General features: G+C 35.1%; 3 protein-coding genes across 3 annotated transcripts; all 3 read right to left on the bottom strand.

Annotated features, from left to right (window-relative positions):
* Positions 1 to 2,079: 2,079 nt before the first annotated feature.
* On the bottom strand, positions 2,080 to 3,055 carry LOC132313076 (cytochrome P450 71A1-like). Its single transcript, XM_059811722.1, has one exon. The coding sequence runs from the start codon at positions 3,042 to 3,044 to the stop codon at positions 2,382 to 2,384; it is 663 nt and encodes a 220-aa protein (XP_059667705.1). The 5' UTR covers positions 3,045 to 3,055; the 3' UTR covers positions 2,080 to 2,381.
* Positions 3,056 to 3,146: 91 nt separating this feature from the next.
* Positions 3,147 to 9,166, bottom strand: LOC132280099 (5-OH-xanthotoxin synthase-like). Its single transcript, XM_059782228.1, has 6 exons — positions 9,105 to 9,166; positions 8,668 to 9,012; positions 7,996 to 8,079; positions 7,065 to 7,169; positions 4,240 to 4,564; positions 3,147 to 3,974 (listed from the first exon to the last, which is right to left on the bottom strand). The coding sequence occupies exons 1-6, from the start codon at positions 9,164 to 9,166 to the stop codon at positions 3,351 to 3,353; spliced, it is 1,545 nt and encodes a 514-aa protein (XP_059638211.1). The 3' UTR covers positions 3,147 to 3,350.
* A 5,244-nt stretch (positions 9,167 to 14,410) lies between these two features.
* Positions 14,411 to 16,514, bottom strand: LOC132313068 (cytochrome P450 71A1-like). The gene is made up of 2 exons (XM_059811709.1): positions 15,532 to 16,514; positions 14,411 to 15,062 (listed from the first exon to the last, which is right to left on the bottom strand). The coding sequence occupies exons 1-2, from the start codon at positions 16,420 to 16,422 to the stop codon at positions 14,439 to 14,441; spliced, it is 1,515 nt and encodes a 504-aa protein (XP_059667692.1). The 5' UTR covers positions 16,423 to 16,514; the 3' UTR covers positions 14,411 to 14,438.
* Between the last annotated feature and the right edge of the window lie 10,830 nt (positions 16,515 to 27,344).

The following is a 27,344-nucleotide window of genomic DNA, read 5'->3' as shown; positions in this document are numbered from 1 at the left end:
TGTTGGATTGAATTGTACTTTCCAATTTGGTGGTCTAATTGGGAGTATGGTTTTATAACGTTGGATTATGGGTTTCCAACTTATTTGGTATGATTTAATTCTAACAATTGATATTTAAGTTTCCATGATAGGAAGGGAGATTTAGATATGCTTATTTGTAGGAAAACCGTCCCCTTGTTGTTGTTATATATATAAGGGTTTTAAAACCCTTATTCAGACCTATCATAACCCTTGGCCCAATGTCCCTTTTCAGAACCAAGTCCCACCTATGGTCATGACTAGGGAGCAATTGGCTGAGGTCATACAAGAACAGTATGGACCAGCTACAAATGAATAGCAATCACAGAAAAAGATCTCCATCTTAAGATAATAGCAAATAAGAAAATACCACCACCAATTCAACTCCTGGCTTGCTCTGAATGACCGGCAACGACTTAGTAAGCTTTGATATTAGCATAAAGTCTCGGTTTTAATCATTTATCTGAAAGGTCCTCATCTTAATGCTCCAAAATTCATAATTTTCTCTCTCAAACTTCAATTTTCCTTCTTCTCTTGCTTCAAATCTTTGAAGCTTGATAGTTCCTTCATTACTTGCCGGATTTAGGTGCCGTTTGAGGCAAAACGAAGGACAACTCTTAGAAAGAGATAAAACGCTCTAATATTTTGTAAGAACTCACAGAGGATTACATGGATATTCTAATGGTATATGTGCGTTAATCATCAATCAAGTACGAGTCTAAATTACTCTTTAATTAATTAAAATATTCTTGATTTTTACATGAATTAATTTGATTAAAACCAACACAAAGATCCTATTTCAACACTAGAAATGAGTTTTTTTTTATCTTAATTTAGATAAAAATACAGTTCAAATCACAAATCACAACAAGTCTTTATGCAGTTCTGAAAATAATACTTGGCAGAAAATTGCTTGGTCGAAATAACTTCTATAATTTCAGATAGACATGAGCTACTCTCTATTGCATTTCACGATTACTTGGTTAGGATCTGTTAGGTCTAACATTTCAACTGAAATACTGGCCTAAATTGCATACCTCTACTTAGTTGCGATACGTTAGGTTTTAAAGTGATTGATTTGAGGAGAAATGAATGTAAAAGAAAAAAGAAAGAATATTGGATCCAAATTATCTGAAGTCCGAACCCAAAGGATGATTATATGGGCTGGGTCGAACATAGGACCATTCGTTCACTTCGATGTGACATGGATGAGCCTGTTTGTGGTGTCTCTATGGGCTATTATATCCCACTCTTCCCCATTGTTTGTTTCGCCCAATTCACAAGCTGCGCTCTTTAGCATCTCCACTAGGGATGTCAATTTTTACTGCCCCGCCGGGGCCCCGCCCCGTCCCGCCCCTTTAATAACGGATATGGGAACACTTGTTATACCGTTGGGGCGGACATGGATACAAATTTTGTACCCGTCGAGGGTCACGGGGCGGGTAAGGGTTCAATATACATATCCTAGGGGCTCCGCCCCGCCTCGCCCCGCATATAACTATATTTAATATATATATATATATATATATATATATATATATATATATATATATTAATAAGTTATTTTAGCGGCTTACCCAATTACCCATCTCTTACAATCCTAATTTGGGATGTAAACTTGGTACTAAATTTGCTTTTGTTTTGGTTATGGTGGAAGTTGGAGCTTAGAATTTTTTGTGATTTAGTTGTATTAAACTTTTATTTTTGTTTATTATGTTCTCTGAATTATGTTATGTGCATGTTATTTTTTTTATTTTTATTAGGATACATAATTTTATTTATGTTGTGTCATTCCTAGGCTTTGCACATTTAAATAGCAGGAGTTTAAGTTCCAAAAAGTGGGAAAAAAAATTTGTTAGTGGGGCGGGCACGGGGGCAGAGTATTTCCTAACGGGGCGGGGTTGGATATGAAAATCCAACCAGTCACGGATCTCGGGGCGGGTATGGACTTGACAAAAATTAAAAGGGGCGGGGCGGGATTTAGGAAAACCCGCTCCAAACCCGCCCCGTTGATATTAACTTTCAGGATCTCTTGCTAGGTCCAAACAATTCCTTGAGGGGAGAGGATGCGTGAGTACCAACTAGGAAAAAAAATAAATAAAAAGATACTAACTTTCGGGATCATTAAACATGATTGCACATTGCTCTTCTTTACTAAGTCTGAGAGTTGTTTGGTGTGTTTCCATCACTGCATTAAGTTCCTTGGAAATACACAAGCACAAGGAATTCAAAATTTAACTAGAGAAGTCATAGTAGTACAGACCTTCATTGTGTTTGGGAAAGATAGTGGGAAAAAGAGTAAAGAGTGTTTTTATATGCAGTACATAGACTATTAATTATAGTTCTTGATTACTATGCATCATTCATTCATATATATGCCCATCAATTTTCTTAGCCAAACGACAAAGTGCATTTTTCTTATGCATAGTAATACCAGGTAAAACATCTGTGTCAATGTCTTCCTTCTTCATACCAGTAGGTAGTTCCCACTCAAAAGAGTAGAGAAGATTAGCAAGTGCAAGCTCCACAGTCACAACTCCGAGATACATCCCGGGACAACCTCTTCGACCTGCCCCAAATGGAATCAATTCGAAATCTTGCCCTTTATAGTCAACGGCACTACCCATGAATCTCTCAGGCAAGAATTCTTCTGGGTTTTCCCAAGATTCGGGATCTCTTCCAATGGCCCATGCGTTCACGTAGACTAAAGTCTTGGGTCGAATCTCATACCCATTTATGTTGCATTTTTTTGTTGTTTCGTGTGGAAGCATCAACGGAGCTGGGGGGTGCAATCTCAGTGTTTCCTTCACCACTGCCTTGAGATAAGGAAGTTTATGAAGATCATCTTCTTTAACCATACCTTTCTCACCACTTGCATTTCTAATTTCTTCTTGTGCTCTCTTCATAGCTCTAAGATGTTTCATTAGCTCCGTCATTGCCCAAACCAAGGTGCCAGCACTTGTGTCTATTCCAGCCATAAATATATTCTGAAAGCAAAAAACAAAAAATTCAAATGGTAAAACCATGGTTCAAAGGTGTGGAACAACTCTATCTTTGGAGTTCACAGTATTGAATTTTGAAGAGAATAACAATAGTGAAAATTCAAGTCAAACAAAATTCCTCTTACATAACTTATCCAAACACAATATTTCATAATTTTTCACAACTACTTAAATTCAACCATGTGAATACTATTTCAGAATGTTTCAATCTCTCATTCTGTAACATAAGATATATATAACTAAACTAACTGCACTACGAATCTGGATCCTCTGTGGTACAGGACGCGTACTGCAACACGTGTGCACCTATTGTTAATTTGCATATATCATTTATTGATATACATGCCCATGATATTTCTTAGCCAGAAGGCAAAGTGCATTTTTCTTATGCATAGTGATTCCAGGTAAAACATCCATGTCGATGTCTTCCTTCTTCATACCAGGAGGTAGTTCCCAATCAAAAGAATTGAGCAGATTAGCAAGTGCAAGCTCCACAGTCAGAGCTCCGAGATAAATCCCGGGGCAACCTCTTCGACCCGCCCCAAATGGAATGAATTCGAAATCTTGTCCCTTGTAGTCAATACAACTATCCATGAATCTCTCAGGCAAGAATTCTTCTGGATGTTCCCAAGATTCAGGATCTCTTCCAACGGCCCACGCATTCACGTAGACACAAGTTTTGGGTGGAATCTCATACCCATTTATGTTGCATTTTTTCGTTGTTTCGTGTGGAAGCAGCAATGGAGATGGAGGGTGCAATCTCAGTGTCTCCTTCACCACTGCCTTGAGATAAGGAAGTTTATGAAGATCATCTTCTTTAACCATACCTCTCTCTACACTTGCATGTCTAATTTCTTCTTGCACTCTCTTCATAGTTCTAGGATGTTTCATTAGCCCTGTCATCGCCCAAACCAAAGTGGCAGCACTAGTGTCTGTTCCAGCCATAAATATGTTCTGAAAACAAAAATAAAATAAAAATAGTATGAGAAATACGTTAAAAAAGTTGTAACCTAGTGTTGCTTCTATACTTTCCAAAGTGGAAAGTCGAGGATTCAGTCATAAAAAAAACAGTTTTTTAAAACTCTAGAAAGTATAAAGACTATTTTCTATAGCAAAGACTTTTGGGGTTTTTGAGTTGTTAACCACTAATTTGATAAAACTTAAATTAGGTTTTGGGAGTGTGTAAACCAAGGAAAAAAAAAAAAAAAAAAAAAATTACCATGAGCACTGCTTTAATATGATCTAAAGTGAGATCAATTGTAAACGAGTGAACCTTCTGCAGCTGAAGTAAGACATCAAGAATATCCTCCTGCTCGGACTTACTGCTCTCTTCTTGCATGCGCTCATCGGTGATTTCTTGGTAGAACAAATCCATTTCCTTGAAAATTTTATCGGCCCTGCTTGACATGCCATTGAGTTTATCTACCCAACCAAGAAAAGGAAAATAATCTGAGACGAAGAAGCTTGCTAGCACGGCCTGAGCTTCTTGAAGGAGGCCATGAAACTTACTCCTTTCACAATCTTCATCGTCGTACCTCCAAACTCAAACACTGTGTACTCCTACCATTTCTCTGTCTGCTATCTTGCCGAGTCAAATATTACAAAGTGGATTAAACTAAAGAAAGTAATATTACATATAAATCGAACTGTGAATTAATGTACAATAATATTAATTTATTTTATTTTCTTATTTTTATTATTTTTTTTTTCTAAACTTGGGCTATAGCCTAAGTTAGCCCTTCACTAACTCCACTCCAGATTACCACTAATCAGCTCCAATTTGACAAGCCATAACAGAATCCTTCCAGGAAATTGTTTGAGATATTAAATATCGTGGCTATTGCTTCAAATGAGTGGCAGCTTGGCTCCCAAAGGCTCTCGCATTCCCTCAAGTAAACTGCTGCTGCAAATAAGTTCATGAACTAGAAACTAATTAATTTGGATTCTTTGAAAAACTTGCAGTTTTTTTTTTTTTTTTTTTTTTTTGAGTAAATAAATAATAAAACCTATTAAGTTAGAGGCTTAAAATAGTAATTTACTTCACTAACCAATTGTAAGACGGAGTATTTCAAACAAAATACTGTGTCAAAATAATCTTAGTCGTGAGATGCAACAGAGGCCACGTAAGTCCCACTTTGGCCCCCAACAACATGTGTTAGGCCTAACATTTCAAATGCTGGAGCCATGTGGCATCATTGGAACCACAAACAACTTGGAAGTGTTCCATTCGAAACAAGAGTGGGGCTGTAAGCCCCGAAGTTTTAAAATAAAATTCACAATTTATTCAACTCAAAATATATCAAAATACATTCAGAATTTAAAAAAAAAAAATACTCTCTATTGTACAAAGTCAATTTTCTCAAATATAAAAAAATTCTCTAAATAAATAAATTAAATCCTGCCAGGCCGACTCTTCAGCCTAAACTCGAATCTAATAATTTCCGTCCATCCTCGGTACTTTAAACTGGAGGGTGGTGCGACTGAAAGTTCCAATAAAAAAAACCATAACAAAAATTTCATAAAAGCTTAACAAAAATAGTTTCACAAAATAAACATATTCAGGTGAATATAAATAAAATATATATATATTTAATTAAAAACATTTAATAAAAATATTGAAGCAAAACCACTCCTGCAGAATTCTACACTTAAAAAAAAAATTCCTCACTTAATTCACTCTCAACCCACTGTCTCTGTTCTCAAGCTCCCTCTCTAATTTTTTCTCTCGGCTCACTCTGCCCCCAAACTCTATCTCTATTCTCTAGTTAACTCAATGTGCATACACGCGCTAAATTTATAATGCCTCCACCGACTTACCACTGCTCACCCATCACTTCTCCATCAGACAAAACCAAAAACTTCACTCCAAATGTCACCTAATGATCCCACCACATTATTACCTTATCACTTCCTACTCTTTCTTTTAATCCTTATCTTCAGATACAAATCATACCATATCTCTCTCCATCCAAATATCCCACATGCACAATTCAAGGCAAAAAACTTTTTGGCCACAAAGTCTTCAGTGGGTCTCGCAATTCAACATTTCCCATTTTCAACACTTCGACTGGAAGCTTTCCTTTTTCATAAAAATACAAACAAATAATATATATATATATATAACACAAATGTAACAAAAAAATCAACCCATCAATTATCACAAGTGGGAAGGTAAGCTACCCACGAATTCCATTTCCTTCTCTTTTTCTTCCCATTATATATATATATATATATAAATAATCAAAAACCATATCAAAGACCCATAAAATACCATTCAAGTGGGACCAAAATCAACCATCTCAATTTTCTCTCAATTTCGCCTCCAACTGCCTTTATAAATACAATACATATATAAACAAAACTAAAATAAATTTCAAAACCCATTAATTTTAATAAATAATTAATTAATTCAAATAATCTAAAAATCATAAATTAATTATATTAAAAATTTAAAAAAATTCGGGTCGTCACGGGCATTGAAAAAACACTTGTGAAATGAATTCAACAGTTGCATGACGATAAAAATAATCATTTATAATTTGAAGAAATGTCATGGAGTTCCAATCAAGAGTGAATAACCCTTTTTTGTTTGCTATCTAAAATGAGACATCAAACATCCCCATTTCAACAATAGAAATGATACTTTTCTTTTTTTATTCTAAATGTAGAAAAAAATATAGTTCAAATCACTCATCACTACAAGTCTTTAAATAATTTTAAAAATGATACATGGCCGGGCATTACTTGGTCAAAATAACTTCTATAATTTGAAATAAATGTAAGTTGATCTTCATTGCCTCTCATGATTACTTGGTTAGGATGTGTTAGGCCTAATATTTCAACTGAAATACTGGCCTAAATTGCATACCCCTATTTTAGTTGCGTTACGTTAGGTGTTAAAGTGATTGATTTGAGGATAAATGAATGTAAAAGAAAAAAAAAAAAGAATATTGGATCCAAATTATCCAAAGTCCGAATCCAAAGGATGGTTATTTGGGCTGGGTCGAATATAGGCCCATTCGTTGACTTCGATGTGAGAGATACAGAGACACCTCGATTGTGGTGTGTCTCTGTTGGGCTATTGCATCCCTCTCTTCCTTATTGTTTGTTTCGCCCAATTCACAAGTTGCGCTTTTCAGTATCACCACTCTGTAATTGCAATTAACTCACAGCAACAACAAGAACCACAACAGCTATATTCGTATCAAATATTGCACGAGTCCACCAATTTCGGACCCATTCTCTACTCTTCTCGGGCTTCACCCCCAAAACCCATCTCCAAATTCCACCCATTTTCACTCTACAGTTCTGGGTCTCCCCCTTTCTTCCATGCCAGGGTTTCTCAGTCATCAGGTCTCTCTCCGCCTTACCCTTGAAACATATATGTTCTTCAAATTCTAAGTAATATTACTTATCAATAAAAAAAATTCTAAGTAATATCAATGACGATTTTTTTTCTCTTTTATTTAAGTCTCTGTTTGGTTAACAAAATGCAAAGGTGGGCAGCTGATGGAGAGGAGTCTATCTTTTCATATCACCCAAAACAGGCAAGCTATTTTTCCTACTTTTATGCCTGTATGTGTTCTACTTTTAAATGATTTCCTTAAGTTATTATTTGATGTTTTTAGGATTTTGCTACGTGGAGGTGTTTTCAAGTTGTGTGTGGATGGGAATGTATAATTTCAATTTCACTTCTGCTTTCAAAGTTCTTAAAATTGGAGGGCTATTCTATTCAGGAGTTGAGAACTCCGGTTGCAGGTTTTTGCAGACAACAGGGAAAAGTATAATGGGGTCAACCAAAAAGGCGAAGTCAATTCCTCCAGGCAAATCATGGAGGAGAGCCTGAGGTTAGAACCACTAGTTGACGAGGTATTAAATTTATTTTTTCATGCAGAAATATCACTTTATCTGTGTTACAATTTAGTTAAATTTTCCTTCTTTTATAATGATATTATAGTAGAGTTGTTTGCATGACCTCTTTTCCTGCTTGTGGGTGTGCTCTTGGTGGTTTGTCGAAAATGCTGAAATTGAATTACTACTGGTGAATTCGTGGTTGTACCTGCAAGTAGGAAGAGAATTTTATGATATCAAAGGGAAATCAATATACTAGAAAGTGTGAAACTCATGCATATATATGTTTTGAACACCGAGGATATTGAATTTTCGGAACAGATTGTTGTGGGTTTTTCTTGAAAGGTGACTCATATATATTGTAAAGTGAACAAAATATCGTGGTTGGATAGTTTGAATATAAAAGAGAATATGTAAATCCTAATAATGGGGGGCTTTGTTAGGTGTAAACAATTCCTTGACGGGAGAATGTGTGAGTACCAATTAGGGGAAAAAAAAAAAAAAAAAAATTTAATTATATATATATTAACTTTCGGGATCGTTAAACATGATTGCACATTGCTCTTCTTTACCAAGTCTCAGAGTTGTTTGGTGTGTTTCCATCACTGCATTAAGTTCCTTCGAAATATACAAGCACACGGAATTCAAAATTTAACTAGAGAAGTGATAGTAGTACACGCCTTCGTTGTGTTTGGAAAAGATAGTGGGAAAAAGAGTAATGAATGTTTTTATATGCGGTACATAGACTATTAATTATAGTTCTTGATTACTATGCATCATTCATTCATATATATGCCCATCAATTTTCTTAGCCAAAAGACAAAGTGCATTTTTCTTATGCATAGTAATACCAGGTAAAACATCTGTGTCAATGTCTTCCTTCTTCATACCAGTAGGTAGTTCCCACTCAAAAGAGTAGAGAAGATTAGCAAGTGCAAGTTCCACAGTCACAACTCCGACATACATCCCGGGACAACCTCTTCGACCTGCCCCAAATGGAATCAATTCGGAATCTTGCCCCTTGTAGTCAACGGAACTACCCATGAATCTCTCAGGCAAGAATTCTTCTGGTTTTTCCCAATAGTCAAGATCTCTTCCAATGGCACATGCGTTCACGTAGACAATTCCTTGACGGGTAGGTCTTCATATATCTCAATTTACACCATCACAAGAACCAATTTCCCCCTTTCACGATTCAAGGACAAATCATTCATATAAATAGGACGAGAGAACCGTGAGCAAATCTTCGACACAGCAAGTTTGCTTCTGCAATGGATAGGGGCAAGCGTAACCATACTGGTACCGAAACAATCAAATCCTTCTCCAAGTTAACATTATTTTTCTCTTCAACACAATAGTTTGCCTTTAAGGGTGTGCACGCGTTGCAATACCTTCTCAAGATCAGATTCTTTCTCAAACCGAACCATGAAAAATCCTTCCTTATAATAAAATAGACAAGTTTGATCTCCTTACACCAGCGTCGTTCAATGAAAGGACTTAACTTAACGGGTAGTAGGGATAAGTTATCTCGGTGTTTCCTTCACCACTGCCTTGAGATAAGGAAGTTTATGAAGATTATCTTCTTTAACCATACCCTTCTCACCACTTGCATTTCTAACTTCTTCTTGTGCTCTCCTCATAGCTCTAGGATGTTTCATTAGCTCTGTCATCGCCCAAACCAAGGTGGCAGCACTTGTGTCTGTTCCAGCCATAAATATATTCTGAAAGCAAAAAATAAAATTTTCAAATGGTAAAACCATGGTTCAAAGGTGTGGAACAACACTATCTTTGGAGTTCACAGTATTGAATTTTGAAGAGAATAACGATAGTGAAAATTAAGGTCAAACAAAATACCCCTTACATAACTTATCCAAACACAATATTTCATAATTTTTCACAACTACTTAAATTCAACTACATGAATACTATTTCAGAATGTTGCAATCTCTCATTCTGTAATATAAGATATATATAACTAAACTAACTGCACTACGTATCTGGATCCTCTGTGGTACAGGAACCGTACTGCAACATGTGTGCACCTATTCTTAGGCCAGAAGGCAAAGTGCATTTTTCTTATGCATAGTGATACCAGGTAAATAGATTCAGAGTTTTTTTATTTTATGTTGCGCTTGTCCAGCACGAGAAATTGAGAACACAGTTCAAGTTAAGCAGCCACTAATGTGAAAACAATACGGAAAGTTCAACCCGTACCCAAATCTACCCCACCTAGCACTTTGTATTCACTGGGATGACCAACGGCTTCATTTTGTGTTCATTTAAACTTTTTCCAGTCGGCCCTAGAATATCTTCTGCTTCTTCACCTTTGTTGTTATTTGAAGAGGGAATTGCTATGACTCTGGCCAGCTCTGTAGATTTGCAACTTGCGTTTACACAGGAACTGCGATCGAATCATCATATAATAGTTGCTAGACATAATAATCTTAGTGAATGTTGAGAAACGAAAGAGTTTAGTGCTTCCTTTATCAAGCTTCGAAGGGTGTAGGTGAGATAGAGTCAGAGACTCTGCAAATGCCAATGAGATGCAATAGCAAATTCGAGAGTTGGAGCACAAATGCGGCAGAATTTGAGTAAGAGCGAGCTCTGGGCGCATAAGAGTGAAGATTTGTGTCACTTAGATTACTGCTACTCACTTGTGTTGAGAATTAGCGGTTTTGCTTGAATTTAAAAATAAAAAATAAATAATTAGATAAATAATTGTCATTTGAGCTAGGTTGAATATAAATATTTAACATATTATATATACTCGTGTGTGAAATCTAGGAGATGGGTCAATGTTCAATTTCAATAATTTAAAAAAGTGATTTTTGTTATTATTATAATTGGTCTAACTTTGTAATGTTGACTTCGGTTCTAAAACTCTCAATCTTTCAAGGTTAAGGATTTGAGGCCGATATAGAAAAAAGAAAAAGAAAATTAACAAAATGTGATTTTTGTTGAATCTTAATAATTGGAAAAAAGTGATTTGTCTGGTTCAGAGGATTGAGTATTGCTATATTGATGTTAGCAAATAGATCATTGTTTAATCTTAATTGGAAAAAAAAAAAAAAAAAATTTTGGATGGAGTATACTGATATTAACTAATTTCTTATAGTGTCAGAAATTAGGTCATTGTTCAATCTCCATAAGTATGCTACAAAATTATATCATTTTTCAATCTTAATAATTAGATAAAATGATTTGTTTGGTTGAGTATGATAACATGAGGTAATAATGTTAGGAGTATGTTTGGTTTGGTATGCTAATTTGACCTAATAATGTTATAAATAGGTAGTTGTTTAATATCAATAATTAGAAATACCATTTGTATTTGTTTAGTTGATTGAGTATGTTAACCTGACCTACTGTTAATAACATATTTAATGACATCTCTAAAATTTGGCATTTGTCACACTAGCAATTTTCGACAGTCATTTTAGTATTTTCAAGAGTAATGTCAGTGTTTTGAAATTTCGAAATTTTTGCTATCTCATGTGCCACAATGATATGTTTTTGCTATTTAAAAATAATAATAATGTATAATTTTTAAATAAATATATATATATATATATATATATATATATATATTTTAACTTTTCCCAAACGATTATATTTTCAATCTTATATAAGCAGTCATTTATACAATATCCATTATGGGTAATGGGTTGATGTATTTATATAGGTGAAAAGAAAAGGAAAAATTTAAATTTTTAAGGATAAAACTTTTTTTTAAAAAAAAAAATAAATAAACTTTTTGGGGGCAAATATAGCCGCATAAACAATGGCTTAACGACTATAACATCAGTCATGTGCAGAAAAAATAAACAAAAAACAAAACAAAATTTTTTGAATTTGTACATTTTTTTGCCCAAAAAAGGTCATTCTGCCATTGTTTGTGTTAGCCAAAATAATACCTTAACCGCTCTTAATTACAATATTGTTTAGGGAAAAAAACCAAATAGACCCCAAAAAAACTGATTTTTGGCAAATTTCTGACCCAAACAAGACCTTATTAAGCACAGTACTCTGAGAAATTCGTTTGCGGGCCCGCATGCGCAGGACTGATCTTCACATGGGTCACCCAATATTTTGGCCCACTGTTTGGCGACCCCCATTGGACCCTCATGAATCCCTAAAATCATATTGGGCTCACGGAAACATTGGAGTAGGCCTTATAATTGGAATATGAATTTTGTGAAGAAGACAAAAAACAAAAAACCGGAACTAAATAGGACCCACATCACACAGCCCAGTTTGGAAGGGTACCGCTTCTTGAACCCATTATGTGAAGGAAAAGTCTTTCTCAAACTTGTTGGGGCCACCATGTTTTGCAAAATTTGAAAATAATTTTTTTTTAAATAAACAATTTCATGACATTTTTTGGGAAAATTTTTAAGTATAAAGAAAGACAACTATATGGTTAAAAATCTAAAAACATCGTGAACAAAATGAATAATTATTGACTATATATATATACAAGCATACAACTAATCAAGGCGAGTTAAGATTTCATTTTAGGGGCACAATGCAATTGATAAAAAACAAGAAAAAATATCATTGCAAAAGAATATGATAACCAATGGGTAGTATAATTAAGAAAAATAAATTTTTGACAAATATAGGAATCAAAATATTAATTGGTAATATATCCATTGAATATGGTTGGAAGACCTTGTATTTTGATACCAATGCATGAAATCAGGCCAATTGAGTTCATAAAATTACAACAATACACTAGGGAAAAAAATATAATAATAAATTTAAATAAGAAGAGAAATAAAAAGAATAATAAGAGATAAAAATGTTACATACTACATGCATCATACAGAAGAATTTTAAGGAATAGGGAAAGAAAAAAGAAAAGAGAGAGAGACATTCGAAGAACAAAATATTGTTTGATTGATGAAGAGAAATTAAACTTTTATTTTTATATAAAGAAAATTAAAGAAAATTGAGAAGTAAAAGATAAAAGAAAGAAAAAACTAAGAGAATTTTAGCAACCGAAAATTTTAAACTGGCATTATACAACTCGATTGGTGGATAACAATTACCATGAATAATTTTTCTCGCTATCTCTTTATGAAAAATACATATAAGGCCATTGACCCCACGTAGGCTAAGGCATGTTGAATAGTCAAAATTGTAATTTTATATTAGTGAAATATAGACAAACTGTCCATTTCAAATTATTAAACTAAAAAATATTGATAGTCCTTTTTTCTCCGGTGGGCAACTAGGAAGCATAAGCCTAAACTTGGACCACTCTTAGTGCAAACAGTTTTTTTTGGAAGGAGTGCCGAAAAATTTGTTGCTCTTCTTTTCATTCTAATCCTTGTACTCAAATAGAAAATACGTAAAACTTATTTTCTCTAATACCATTATCATTCACAAAATTTTCCCTAGCTTCTTTAATTATTCAAGTTCACAAAAGGAGTGATGATGAAGCTGCAAAAATAACCCCAACTGTAGCATACAAAACCCAAACAAGATATGCACCACAACTGGTAATAACAGAAACTGATCTCTGCAACCACCACAGTCACCACTGAGCTCCAATTTGACAAGCCATGGCAGAATCCAACTTCATTGAGATCTCCAAACCAGCAAGCTGTACAAATATTTTTTACTCATGCTCGGATTATAAGGGTTGGGTCTGTTTAAGCTTCTTCATTGAGATCTTCAGTAATTTGTTTTGCTCTGCCACTGTGAATGGGTTTGGGATGAGAGATTGATCAGTTAGAGGAGAGTGTCCGGGTGTTCCTGGAGCAAACAATATAAAATATATGGGAATAATAAAAATATAGGGCAACAGAAAAATAGAAAAAATATATATATATATATATATATATATTTTTAAATGTAAAGGAGAACACATCCCAAAAACTACACAAGGTTAAAAAATCAACAATATCCTCTAAAAATCTATAATTTCTATCTGAAACTCAACAAAAAAAAAAAAAAAAAAAAAAAAGGCGAAAGAAAACTTAAGAAAATAAGAAGGCCTCTTCTTTCCATCAAAATACCTCATATTTCTCTCAAGTCAAATACACCACCACACACAAAGAGGCCCTCCAAGCAAAGCGAATATGAGCCCCCACAGAACACCTACTCCAAGCCTCAACTAGCTAAGAAGTTCTGAGATCCAAAGGGTGAATTCTGGAGATGGGTTTTGAAGGGAGAGCAGAAAAGAGGATTTTTTGTTAGTACTGTGAAAGGTGTGGATTTGAGAAATTGTTCTGAATTGAAGAGTTAGTGGAGAGGGCTGCGATGAGGAATACGCATGTTGAGAAACGAAAGAGTTCAGTGCTTCCTTAATTCATACTTCTAAGGGTTTAGGTGAGATAGAGAGAGTGCAAGGGTTTAAGGTTTTTTCGCTCATAGAAATAGAAATATGGGGTAATGCGATATGAGGTTACTTCTTTTCTTTTTTTGAAAATAAAAATAAGAATTGTTGAATAATATTTTTTCTTTTTTTGAAAATAAAAATTCAACTGCACATTCTCTCATTCTGTGGTACAGAACCCGTACTGCAACATGTGTGCACAATTGTTAATTTGCATATATCATTTATTCATATACATGCCCGTGATATTTCTTAGCCAGAAGGCAAAGTGCATTTTTCTTATGCATAGTAATACCAGGTAAAACATCCATGTCAATGTCATCCTTCTTCATACCAGGAGGTAGTTCCCAATCGAAAGAGTTGAGCAGATTAGCGAGTGCAAGCTCCACAGTCAGAGCTCCGAGATAAATCCCGGGGCAACCTCTTCGACCCGCCCCAAATGGAATGAATTCGAAAGATTGTCCCTTGTAGTCAATACAACTATCCATGAATCTCTCAGGCAAGAATTCTTCTGGATTTTCCCAAGATTCAGGATCTCTTCCAACGGCCCACGCGTTCACGTAGACACAAGTTTTGGGTGGAATCTCATACCCATTTATGTTGCATTTTTTCCTTGTTTCGTGTGGAAGCAGCAATGGAGATGGAGGGTGCAGTCTCAGTGTCTCCTTCACCACTGCCTTTAGAAAAGGTAGTTTATGAAGATCATCTTCTTTAACCATACCTTTCTCTTCACTTGCATTTCTAATTTCTTCTTGCACTCTCTTCATAGCTCTGGGATGTTTCATTAGCCCTGTCATCGCCCAAACCAAAGTGGCAGCACTAGTGTCTGTTCCAGCCACAAATATGTCCTGAAAACAAAAACAAAATAAAAATATATAGTATGAGAAATGCGTTTTTTTTCTTTCAGATAAACCACAACATGGCAAGAAACTAAGATCTTCTAGAATGATTTAAGTCAGCTTTAGCACAAAGAAGAATGTCCATTAGAATAGGAGATAAAACGTCTTGGCAGATGTGATTTCGCGAGAGTATAGCCATTTTATGAGCAACCTCATTGTCATTTCGTATGAGAAATCTGTTAAAAGGTTGTAACCAAGTATAACTTCTATACTTTCCAAAATAGAAAATCCAAGATTCAGCTATAAAAAAATAAATTTTAAAATCTTCAAAAAATAGAACATAAAGATTATTTTCTATAGCAAAGACTTTTGGGGTTTTTGAGTTGTTGACCACTATTTTGATAAAACTTAAATTAGGTTGTGGGAGTGTGTAAACCAAGAAAAGTAAAGAAAAAAAAAAACAGAAAAAAAAAATTACCACGAGCACTGCTTTAATATGATCTAAAGTGAGATCAATTGTAAACGAGTGACCCTTCTGCAGCTGAAGTAAGACATCAAGAATATCCTCTTGCTCGGACTTGCTGCTTTCTAATTCTTGCAAGCGCTCATCGATGATTTCTTGGTAGAACAAATCCATTTCCCTGAAAATTTTATCGGCCCTGCTTGACATGCCATTGAGTTTATCTACCCAACCAAGAAAAGGAAAATAATCTGAGACGAAGAAGCTTGCTAGCACGGCCTGAGCTTCTTGAAGGAGGCCATGAAACTTACTCCTTTCGCAATCTTCATCGTCGTACCTCTTACCAAAAGCAATTCTACAAATCACGGCACTGGTGAGAGAAAGTAGAATCTCGCTTAAGTTGGTGAGTTTAGAAGCAGAAGCAAACTTGGAGATCTTTTTAATCATTCGCGAAACCTCATCCTCCCTAATGTAGCAAAAGGAGTCAACCCTCTTGGGGTTGAAGAGATGAAGGACACAAATCTTTCTCATTTCTCTCCAGTACTCACTGTAAGGTGCACAGGTCACATCTGAGCAATTGTAAGATAGCTTTCTCTGGCCAAGTAAAGATGGCCTACTAGCAAATTCGAGGTCATGGGTTTTCAGGACCTCTTTAGCCATCTTTGCTGAAGAAACCACAAGGGTTGGAATGAAACCGAGTTGGAGGGTCATGAGAGGGCCATATTTTTTGGAGAGTTGCCATAGGTAGTGATGTGGAGCTGAGTTAGCAAGCTCGTGTAGGTTACCGATGATTGGAAGTCCCGGAGGACCCGGGGGAAGATGATTTGCTCCATACTTGTTTCTGTATTTTTGATGAAGAAAGAAGAGCAGACTGAGAGTGGGAAGAAAAATAAGCAATATTGTCATCATGGTCTGGGGAGATAAAATGAGTTTGTATTGTGTGATCAGGGTGAGATGTGAGTCTCTCTCACATGTATAGAACTTTTTTCATGTTTCACAAAATTTTCAAGTTTCACAAAATTCTGAAATAAAGACAGAAAGTCTATTTTAAATTATTAATAATTATAGTTTTAGTGAAATATAGACCGGCGGCTGGTCGCTTAAGTTGACTAAAGCCCCAATTGTACGAAGGCCCCTAAATTTTCTTTTTAATGTTTTTTTTTTTTTTTTTTTCTTTCAAATTTTTAGCAAAAAGATTCTGATTATTTTGTATTTTATTTTATTTTATATTCGGCTTTGATTTACTTAGATGCAAGGGGATGCGTTGGGTCAATTGATTGAGACCTATCACATTTAATTAGTAAAATATATTCATGATATGGACTAAATTCAATTATGTTTTGTTTTGTCTGATGTCATGCAACACAAAAAAGTAAAAAATAAAAAATTATTGTATTTATCTTCTTCTTTTTTTATTCATTCTAAAATGCTCGAGAGAATAACAACTCACTCACAAGAAGAAGGAACAGACAAAAACAACCCAACTTAGAGCGTATATAACAAACGCCGCTAAAAATTAACATCCAAACTCAGAGCATTATGTACTGCTACCATTTCTCTGTCCGCTATCATGTAGAGTCAATATTGCAAAATGGACTGAACGAAAAGGAAGAATAATATTGCATATAAATCGGACTGTGAACTAATGTACAGTAATATTTAAAATAAAAAAAAAATTTTAAACTTGGGTTATAGCCCAAGTTAGCCCTTCACTAACTTCGCCCTTGGCTACCATTAATCAGCTCCAATTTGACAAGCCATAACAGAATCCTTCAAGGAAATTGTTTGAGATATTGAATGTATTCGCTATTGCTTCAATTGAGTGGCAGCTTGGTTCCCAAAGGCTCTCACATTCCCTCAAGTCAAATTGAAATAAACTGCTGCAAATAAGTTTATGAACTAGAAACTAATTAATTTGGTTTCTTTGAAAAACTTACTTTTTTTTTTTTGGTAAATAAAGAATAAAACCTATTAAGTTAGAGGCCTAAAATAGTAATTCATTTCACTAACCAATTGTATGACCGAGCATTTCAAACAAAATGCTGTGCCAAAATAATCTTAGCCATGAGATGCAAAAGAAACCACGTAAGTCCCACTTTGTACATACCAACAACACGTGTTAGGCCCAACATTCCAAATGCTGGAGCCTTGTGGCATCACTTAATCCACAAACAACTTGGAAGTGTCCCAAACGAAACGAGAGTGGGGCATTGAAAAAATATGTGTGAAATGAATTTAACAGCAATGGAAATAATCGTTTAGAATCTGAAGAATTATCATCGAGTTCCTATCAAGAGTGAATAACCCATTTTGTTTGCTATCTTAAACGTGACATCAAAGTATTAGAAATTTTTATATATAAATAATAAAATTTATTTTATGGTCCTATGCACTACGTTTTCTAAAATTGGATTGCAATGTGATTATTGATACTTGATGAATTGGGTTTTATAATGTTGGATTGTGAGTTTCCAACTTATTTGGTATGATTTAATTCTAACCATTGATGTATAAGTTTTCATGATATAAAGGGAGACTTAGATATGCTTGTCTGTAGACAAGTCGTCCCCCCTGTTATTATTATATATAAGGGTTTTAAACCCTTATTCAGACCTATTGTATTGACAACTCTTAGAAGGGGGTAAAACGCTCTAATATTTTTCAGGAACTCACAGAGGATTACATGGATATTCTAAAGGTATATGTGCGTTAATCATCAATCAGGTACGAGTCTAAATTACTCTTTAATTAATTAAAGTATTCTTGATTTCTACATGGATTAATTTGATTAAAACCAACAATTGGTATCCGAGCCAAATTAAGATTTGTAGAAATCAAAATAGTAAAGATTGATTTATGATCTACTATACTTGAATCGGTGTATTTGAAATTGCATTGGCTGCCTTGTAACGACCCGAACCCAGGGGTCCGAACTGTATCCGGGTTCTTACTCGAACCTGAGGTCATCTACTGTCTCTACAGTCATTCCCAATTATAAGCTACAAGGGAACACATCATACCAAATCTGAAAATGAAATACGAATTCTATGCTTCTAATGTCCTGTAAGTTTCGAACTCTTTTGTGAGCCATATTAAAGGCTAACCTTGTCCCACAACAGTCACCACAACATAAGTTTACAAAAGAAATACAAATCCAGTTTAAAGTTTTACAAGATTTGTATATACAACAGAAAATTTACACAAGAAAATCCGTCAAGTCCTATCTAAGCCTGTGGGGAATGTCTTTCGCCACTTCCTTTCCGTGTCCTGAAAAATATTAGTAAGGAGTGAGCACAACGACTCAGTAGAAGATGCCTAAACAACACTCCCTAATGCTTCCGGGAATTCAAGCAAAGAATAGCAACAAGGAAAGGGGTTCATACTTGTTCAGGAAGTAATGACCATTACATAATGCAATCTTACAAATGAAATTCCCAAAATTTCAGTTATTGCTTTCATTTAAAAAAAAATACACTCTCCTCCTAAAAAAAAAAATTTGTTTTTGCCCCATGTAGTACCCAATATGATGCATGAATAACACACTTCAAAATCTCATAGTGTCATAGCATCTCCGCATCAAATTTCAGTTCTATAAATTATAGTTAATGGCAAATCAATATGGCAGTTTTGAAAACCACAATAACATAATTATTTATCCTGTAAAGTTTAGGCACCAATTCAGAATTTGAACAACAACAATAACAAGCTTGGAACAAAATAGTTCCATAAATGAGGCAATTTAAACGTATAAATTTCAGCTTGCAAACACAAAAACATATCTATGAAAATTACTTAAATTTACTGTTTTATTTTTATTTTATTTTTATACTCACAACACAATCGGCATTTAGAAAGCTTGTATTTCAGTTTCTAAACACATACTATGCACCATTAAGGAAGCTACAAATCTTAGTTTTTGAGCAACACCGTCAATTATAATCCTTACAACAAATAGCCCCACATATGAGATAAGTTCAAAATAGAATTTCAGTATATATATATTTTTTCTTTTTCAGCAACAGCCCAATCAAATTAATTACTAAAATTTCAATTTATGTACACAAACATAATCAACATTTAGGAGAGCTCAAATACAATTTCTAAATACATAATACCCATCATCATAGGAGCTAAAATTTTCAATTTTTGAACCTCAACAACAACAACAATCCTTACCTCAAAACAAAACACAATCATGCTAATTATTAAAGTTTCAGTTTTTATGTACACAACAAAATCAACATTTAGGGGAGCTCACTATCTCAGTTTCTAAATACATATCACACACTATTATTGAAGCTACGAATTTCAGATTTGGAACATGACAAAACATGCTTGAAATAAAGATTAAATTCTATACAAGTTGGTGACTCAAATTCAAAGAATTAATTCACCAAAAACAAAGGTTGTAGGCTTTAGGAAACCCCTACCTCAATATAGAAGAAAACCCCAAATTGCACCCAATTTAGCCCCTAAATTCAAAAACCTTAGGACATCCAAATCAAGATCAGCTCCGAGCAAAACGTAGTCCTCAATGAGCTCATCAACTTTGCATTTAATGGCAAAGTTGAAATCCAAGTGAAAAATGATGAAATCAAGCTTTATAATTTGTGATTTGGTAAGGGAAAATGGGTTCACGTAGAGAGAGAAAGGGGCTGCGTGATGGAGGAAAAGAAATGGCCAGAATGTGGTATATGATGATATAAATCACACTTAGTGCTAAGTGGGGCCCACATAAAAAATTATCATCTTTTACCAATATATATATATATATATATATATAAACACAAAAAAAAAAACAAAAAATCAGAAATCTTACAATCTACTCTCCTTAAAAAGATTTCGTCCTCGAAATCTACCCTCCTTAAAAAGAAAAAGCGTCGTGTCTCTCACGTCCACACAGTCTGTCATGGAAACTCTAACCAGTGACACAACACAATCTGCGAAGTCCATAGATGTGAGACAAAACAGTTAAGGAAACTACTTACCTCAAAGTCGCTAGTGACCCCAAATGCTACCAAGGAAGTAGATACAAAATCTCTCAATAAAACTTGCCACAAGCTCGAATCGTAACTCCAGAGATACTCACAACACTGTTCCCGCCGTACATTGTCATCATTAGCTATGCCATAGTTGCACAACCAACTATCAGTTCCACGACTGATCAACACGGCATACCAGTCAAAATATAAGAAAAAAACTACTAGTACACTCACGGACACGATCCACAATGCCATTCCACATGAAACTCACTTCCAGACAAAACTTCACTTTCCCATTCACACATAAATAACCATTGAACTTTGACCCAACATCATGTCAAGGAAAGAATGACTCAGAGAAATGGTTGGCCAGGCCATTCCTATCGTTGATCTGACTTCAACACCAATATCGTTCTTGTCTTCAGGTCTAATCCTCAAGCATACACATTCATCAATCCCTATGCCTAACTCTAGACACACGGTCTAACCACTCCCCACACATGAGTCTCATCACAACTACTAGAGACTATTGCTAACTCCAAGACCGTAAGAAAACGTACACACAGGTAAACAAGTCGCGTCTCACGCTATAACGATCATAACCTTACGGAATGAATCTTACAAAGCCAAGGACTTCAACTCCTATCGTAGAGGTAAGTCAGACGATCCCAAATAAACCCTCACTCGGAATCCTAACAAAAAAAGGAACTCTAAAAAGTTCTTTCGTTCGCTGACACACACAACTCCTATGTGGAGATACAAAACTCACAGATGACAAAGTCCTTGCCAGGACCAACATAAAAAGAAAGAAGATCAAGTCCTTCTATCGCAACAGAATAGAATACGCACTTATCGGCACTTTGCACACGATATGCCGAGAAGGAGGAATTATGCGGAGACGAAACGGCTCTATCTGTAACTCATACACTTAACATCCGTACGTATAAGAGGACAGTGGCCCTTCCCAAAATTCTAGGGCTAGACGACGAATTCTAAGACATCACGTCTCATCCTGCCCGAAGAAGAACCTTAACAAGTGAAATTCTAAACCTTCCATTCGTAGAAATAACTATGTAGTGCTGACCACTGCATCAATAACCTTTAAAGTAGCATGGTTAAAAGTTCTTTTGTCATTAATCTATCAATAAAATCAACACATAAATCTCGACTGCTTACGAAATACACATCGTTATCCAATAAAACTATCTAAAATACTCATATAGTCTTACAAATACATCACTGCTTTAATACATAACGGTCAAAACTGATGCATCCTTACAGCTTGAAACTTATACAAAATACCCCGAACTATATCCTGCCCCAAGGGCTCACACTAAGCATCATCAACATCATCCGGTTCGGAACCACACTACGGGATATGTCCACCATCCTAGCACAGATGAACCGACACTACAAAAAGTGCACGGGAACCTGTCCAAACTCACTGGTAGCCCCCGTTACCAGAACAACTGTGTGTAGGTACCTCTTGTCACACCCAAACTCGCAAGTATCCCCCGTTACAAAACTCACAGGTATCCCCCGCTACAAAACTCGCAGGTATCCCCCACTACACAGTTACAGGTAACCCCCGTTTCTGTACCAGACTCACAGGTATCCCCCGTTACGACATGACACGACTCACAGGTAGCCCCCGTTACAACATGACACGTTGCACTAACAACAACATGACAAGATGGACAAGTGACAATATGGCATGACTCCCAAATAACTATGCAACATGACTGACAAACTACCATGCAATCTGATATGACTAACAAACAATAATGCAACACGACTCACAGATGACCATGCAACACAACATGACTCACAGGTAGCCCCCGTTATAACACGACACGACTCACGGGTATCCCCCGTTACAACACAGTCACAGGTAACCCCCGTTACTAAACTCACAGGTAGCCCCTGTTACCTCCAGCACAACTGTGCACAGGCAACTGCCAAATCTCACAGGTATCCCCCGTTACACAAGAATCAATCATAGTAATATCTCATCTACTCTGTGGACAATCCCTCTTCATGTGGCCCGACTGACCACACCGAAAACAAACTCCGGAACTAGGTCTATCAAGAGGACACTCCGCCTTGCAGTGTCCTGGCTGTCTACAGTGATAACACACTACACTCGTCCTTGAAGGCTCTAAAGAAGCACCAACACCAACAATAGGGGTAGCACCTGCCGTTCGCTGCTCCTAAGAAAACAATGAAGCACTTCTGTGCCTCTTTCTGTCCTGACTCCTAGAAGAAGTACACACATTCGTACCTCGTTCTTGAGAATCCACAATACCACTCCTTTCTTGCCAATCTTTGACTTCTGCTTCTACAATCAGTGCTCTCGTAACCGCTTCTGAATAATTCTTTAATCCCAAAAGTGTCACCCCCGGCCTAATAGAACGATTTAGGCCGTACACAAAACGCCATGTCTTCTCCTCCTCGTTCCCTAACACGTCCGTAGCGAAACGTGAGAGAGAAGTGAACTTATTCTCATACTCTGTTACTGACATATCACCTTGCTTGAGATTATCGAACTGCGTCCTCAATTCCCGTCTCTTAGTTTGCGGGAAATACTTTCCAAAGAAAAGACTCTTGAATGCGTCCCAACTCATACTATCAATATCATGCGCGTTAGTTATGGTCTTCTACCATACTGCCGCATTACTAACAAACTTATACGTAACTAAGGTGATCTTCAACCGATCATCGGGCACGGCTATTGCCGTGAAATGCTTTTCAACTTCATCTAACCAATCGTCCACCACCAACGGGTCTGGACCTTCCTCAAATGTTACTTTCATGAATTTTTTAAACTGGAGTAGGTACCCAAGATTCCGCTCCATCTCCGCCCCCTATGGCTGAATAGTCGGTTGTAGTACCACTTGAGGAGCTATGGTACTCGCTAAATTCTGAATGGCTGAAGCTACAACATTTGCTACTAAAACTTCATCCTCCAGTACTTATAGATCATCATCCATCTCTCTTTCTCGGCCCTGTCCCGTTAAAACCCTATCTGGTTGGGATGGCCCTTCACCTGCTCGTTCCCCAACTTCATCCAGGTCCATCTCCACGTCGTCCTTAAACGCAATTCTACAAAAGCACATACGATCAAAACAAAAAAAAATATGAAATAGCTCAATCCACGAGCTATGGTGCTCATATTATCCGTTCAATAAGAACGAAACATTTATAAATGTAGGAATGATCAAGTCCATCATATACGTGGGTCAAAACCCTTCATAACCCCACACACAGTACTACCGCGAACACTCAAACCCGTCAACAACGAAACAAACAAGTCATGCATACATTTACTAAGCAATGGCTCAATAAACAGTAAACAAGTAAGCACTTAATAATCATGGTCATGAAATACACATACAAGCATTTAAACATATATGCATATAGCAATTAAGCATGCTTTAAACAAATTTAACTATTTCATTAATAATACTAAAAAAATTCAAGTAAGCATCTAGCAAATAGGCATGCTTTCACATTCATTAAACAACAACTTAATAAAAATAAACACATTATCATTTAACATGTTTAAATTTAATCACCATTTTATAAGTCTCATAATCAATTCACAAGTAAACACATAATAACAAGTCGTGCTTTTTAACTAGATAAACAATAACTACATAAGCATGCAATACTGTCAATCCAAACTCTAAGTCAATTCGGGTCAACCCTACTCGTCGTCCTTAGGTTTTCGAACCTAATGCTCTGATACCAAATTTGTAACGACCCGAACTCAGGGGTCCGAACCGTATCTTGGTTCTTACTCGAACCCGAGGTCATCTACTGTCTCTACAGTCATTCCCAATTATAAGCCACAAGGGAACACATCATACCAAATCTAAAAATGAAATACGAATTCTATGTTTCTAATGTCCTGTAAGTTTCGAACTCTTTTATGAGCCATATTAAAGGTTAACCTTGTCCCACAACAGTCACCACAACATAAGTTTACAAAAGAGATACAAAACCAGTTTAAAGTTTTACAAGACTTGTATATACAACAGAAAATTTACACAAGAAAGTCCGTCAAGTCCTATCTAAGCCTGTGGGGAATGTCTTTCGCCACTTTCTTTCCGTGTCCTGAAAAATATTAGTAAGGAGTGAGCACAGCGACTCAGTAGAAGATGCCTAAAACACACTCCCTAATGCTTCCGGGAATCTAAGCAAAGAATAGCAACAAGGAAAGGGGTTCATACTTATTCGGGAAGTAATGACCATTACATAATGCAATCTTGCAAATGAAATTCCCAAAATTTCAGTTATTGCTTTCATTTTAAAAAAAATACACTCTCCTCCTAAAAAAAAAAATCTGTTTTTACCCCATGTAGTACCCAATATGATGCATGAATAACACACTTCAAAATCTCATAGTGTCATAGCATCTCCACATCAAATTTCAGTTCTATAAATTATAGTTAATGGCAAATCAATATGGCAGTTTTGAAAACCACAATAACATAATTATTTATGCTGTAAAGTTTAGGCACCAATTCAGAATTTGAACAACAACAATAACAAGCTTGTAACAAAATAGTTCCATAAATGAGGCAATTTAAACATATAAATTTCAGCTTGCAAACACAAAAACATATCTATGAAAATTACTCAAATTTATTGTTTTTTTTATTTTTATTTTTTTATACTCACAACACAATCGGCATTTAGAAAGCTTGTATTTCAATTTCTAAACACATACTATGCACCATTAAGGAAGCTACAAATCTCAGTTTTTGAGCAACACCGTCAACTATAATCCTTACAACAAAATAGCCCCACATATGAGATAAGTTCAAAATAGAATTTCAGTATTTTTTTTTTTTTTTTCTTTTTCAGCAACAACCCAATCAAATTAATTACTAAAATTTCAATTTATGTACATAAACATAATCAACATTTAGGGGAGCTCAAATACAATTTCTAAGTACATAATACCCACCATCATAGGAGCTAAAATTTTCAGTTTTTGAGCCTCAACAACAACAACAATCCTTACCTCAAAACAAAACACAATCATGCTAATTATTAAAGTTTCAGTTTTTATGTACACAACAAAATCAACATTTAGGGGAGCTCACTATCTCAGTTTTTAAATACATATCACACACTATTATTGAAGCTACGAATTTCAAATTTGGAACTTCACAAAACATGCTTGAAATAAAAACTAAATTCTATACAAGTTGGTAATTCAAATTCAAAGAATTAATTCACCAAAAACAAAGGTTGTAAACTTTAGGAAACCCCTACCTCAATATAGAAGAAAACCCCGAATTGCACCCAATTCAGCCCCTAAATTCAAAAACCCTAGGATGTCCAAATCAAGATCAGCTCCGAGCAAAACATAGTCCTCAAGGAGCTCATCAACTTTGCCTTTAATGGCAAAGTTGAAATCCAAGTGAAAAATGATGAAATCAAGCTTTACAAGTTGTGATTTGGTGAGGGAAAATGGGTTTCACGTAGAGAGAGAAAGGGGCTGCATGATGGAGGAAAAGAAATGGCCAGAATGTGGTATGTGATGATATAAATCACACTTAGTGTTAGGTGGGGCCCACATCAAAAATTATCATCTTTTACCAATATATATATATATATAAACACAAAAAAACAAAAAATCAGAAATATTACATGCCTAAACTTTACATGGATATGTAATTGATTTATATATAAACAATGTTTTGTTTTAAAATACCACAATCTATTATACACGTGAGAACCTTTTTTAAAGTATGAGTTTGTCATGCAATGTATCAGTTCCTTTATAAATTGTGCACGCCGAACAACAATGTATAAGCAATCATTTTGTTATGCATTGTATAAGTTATTTTTGTTATAAAGTCTGCACGTCGAACGAGGAAGACAATGATACAAGTATGGAAACATATATATATGTTTACTTCTATATATGTTTACTTCTGCTGTATTGTGACCCCAATTGTTTCTTTTGAAACCAAATTGAAAAGAAAATTATAAATATTTGAATTTATAATTCAAATTTGGATTTGCAATCTATGTTGAATGAATTTACAACTATTTATATAGATGTGAATATGTAATTTTAAATATATATTCTCATAAACTATTTGAACATATATTGAAAGAAATCAGGATTAAATATTTATTTAATTTGGTATTCAAGCATATATTCATATACATATATTGTAACTATGCACTAATGTGTGGTTATCTAACCATTCTTGAGCAGTATATCATTATACCCAAATAATTTAACATGGATGTACAATGAGACTAAATGTCTTGATTTGTGTGAATTATATATTGATATGCATGAAGACTAAAAGCCTTTAATTATATATATATGAATTAATGTGTGTATGAAAAGTAAACTATCAAGTATTTGTCTTTCGTTCAAAATTAATCTGGAAGATTGTTTTGGTTTGAGAACTCAGTGTTGCTTGAATACAATAGTACATATATAATATTATATAGGGTTTTGGATGACTTAAACATCGTTATTGATATTTATGCTGTATGTATCAATATGAGGTATATATCTTGAATTACATGTATAAGTAAACTTTTAGTTTAACATAAAGTTGTGTGGCCATTTAACCATGCCCTATGTCCAGTACTTTTATTAAGTAATTTATGATATTTATTCAATTTTAAGTTGAAAAACTTATGGGAGTGTGCGTACCATAAGCAAATATTATTGATCTTATTGACTTAAATATTCAAGTTTTAATTGTTTAATTTTAGATTGAAAAATCTATAGGGCTTGTGTACCATAAACAAGCAATATTAACTTAATTGATTTAAAGATTCAAGTACTTTAAATTATTTATCGGATATATA

The sequence above is a fragment of the Cornus florida genome, unplaced genomic scaffold (genome assembly GCF_030987335.1).
Source record: "Cornus florida cultivar Cherokee Brave unplaced genomic scaffold, ASM3098733v1 CherokeeBrave_3.0.0_Hap2_Chr01, whole genome shotgun sequence".
Lineage (NCBI taxonomy): Eukaryota > Viridiplantae > Streptophyta > Magnoliopsida > Cornales > Cornaceae > Cornus > Cornus florida.
The sequence above is the reverse complement of the archived record's forward strand: the minus strand, read 5'-3'. Positions and strand labels throughout refer to the sequence as shown.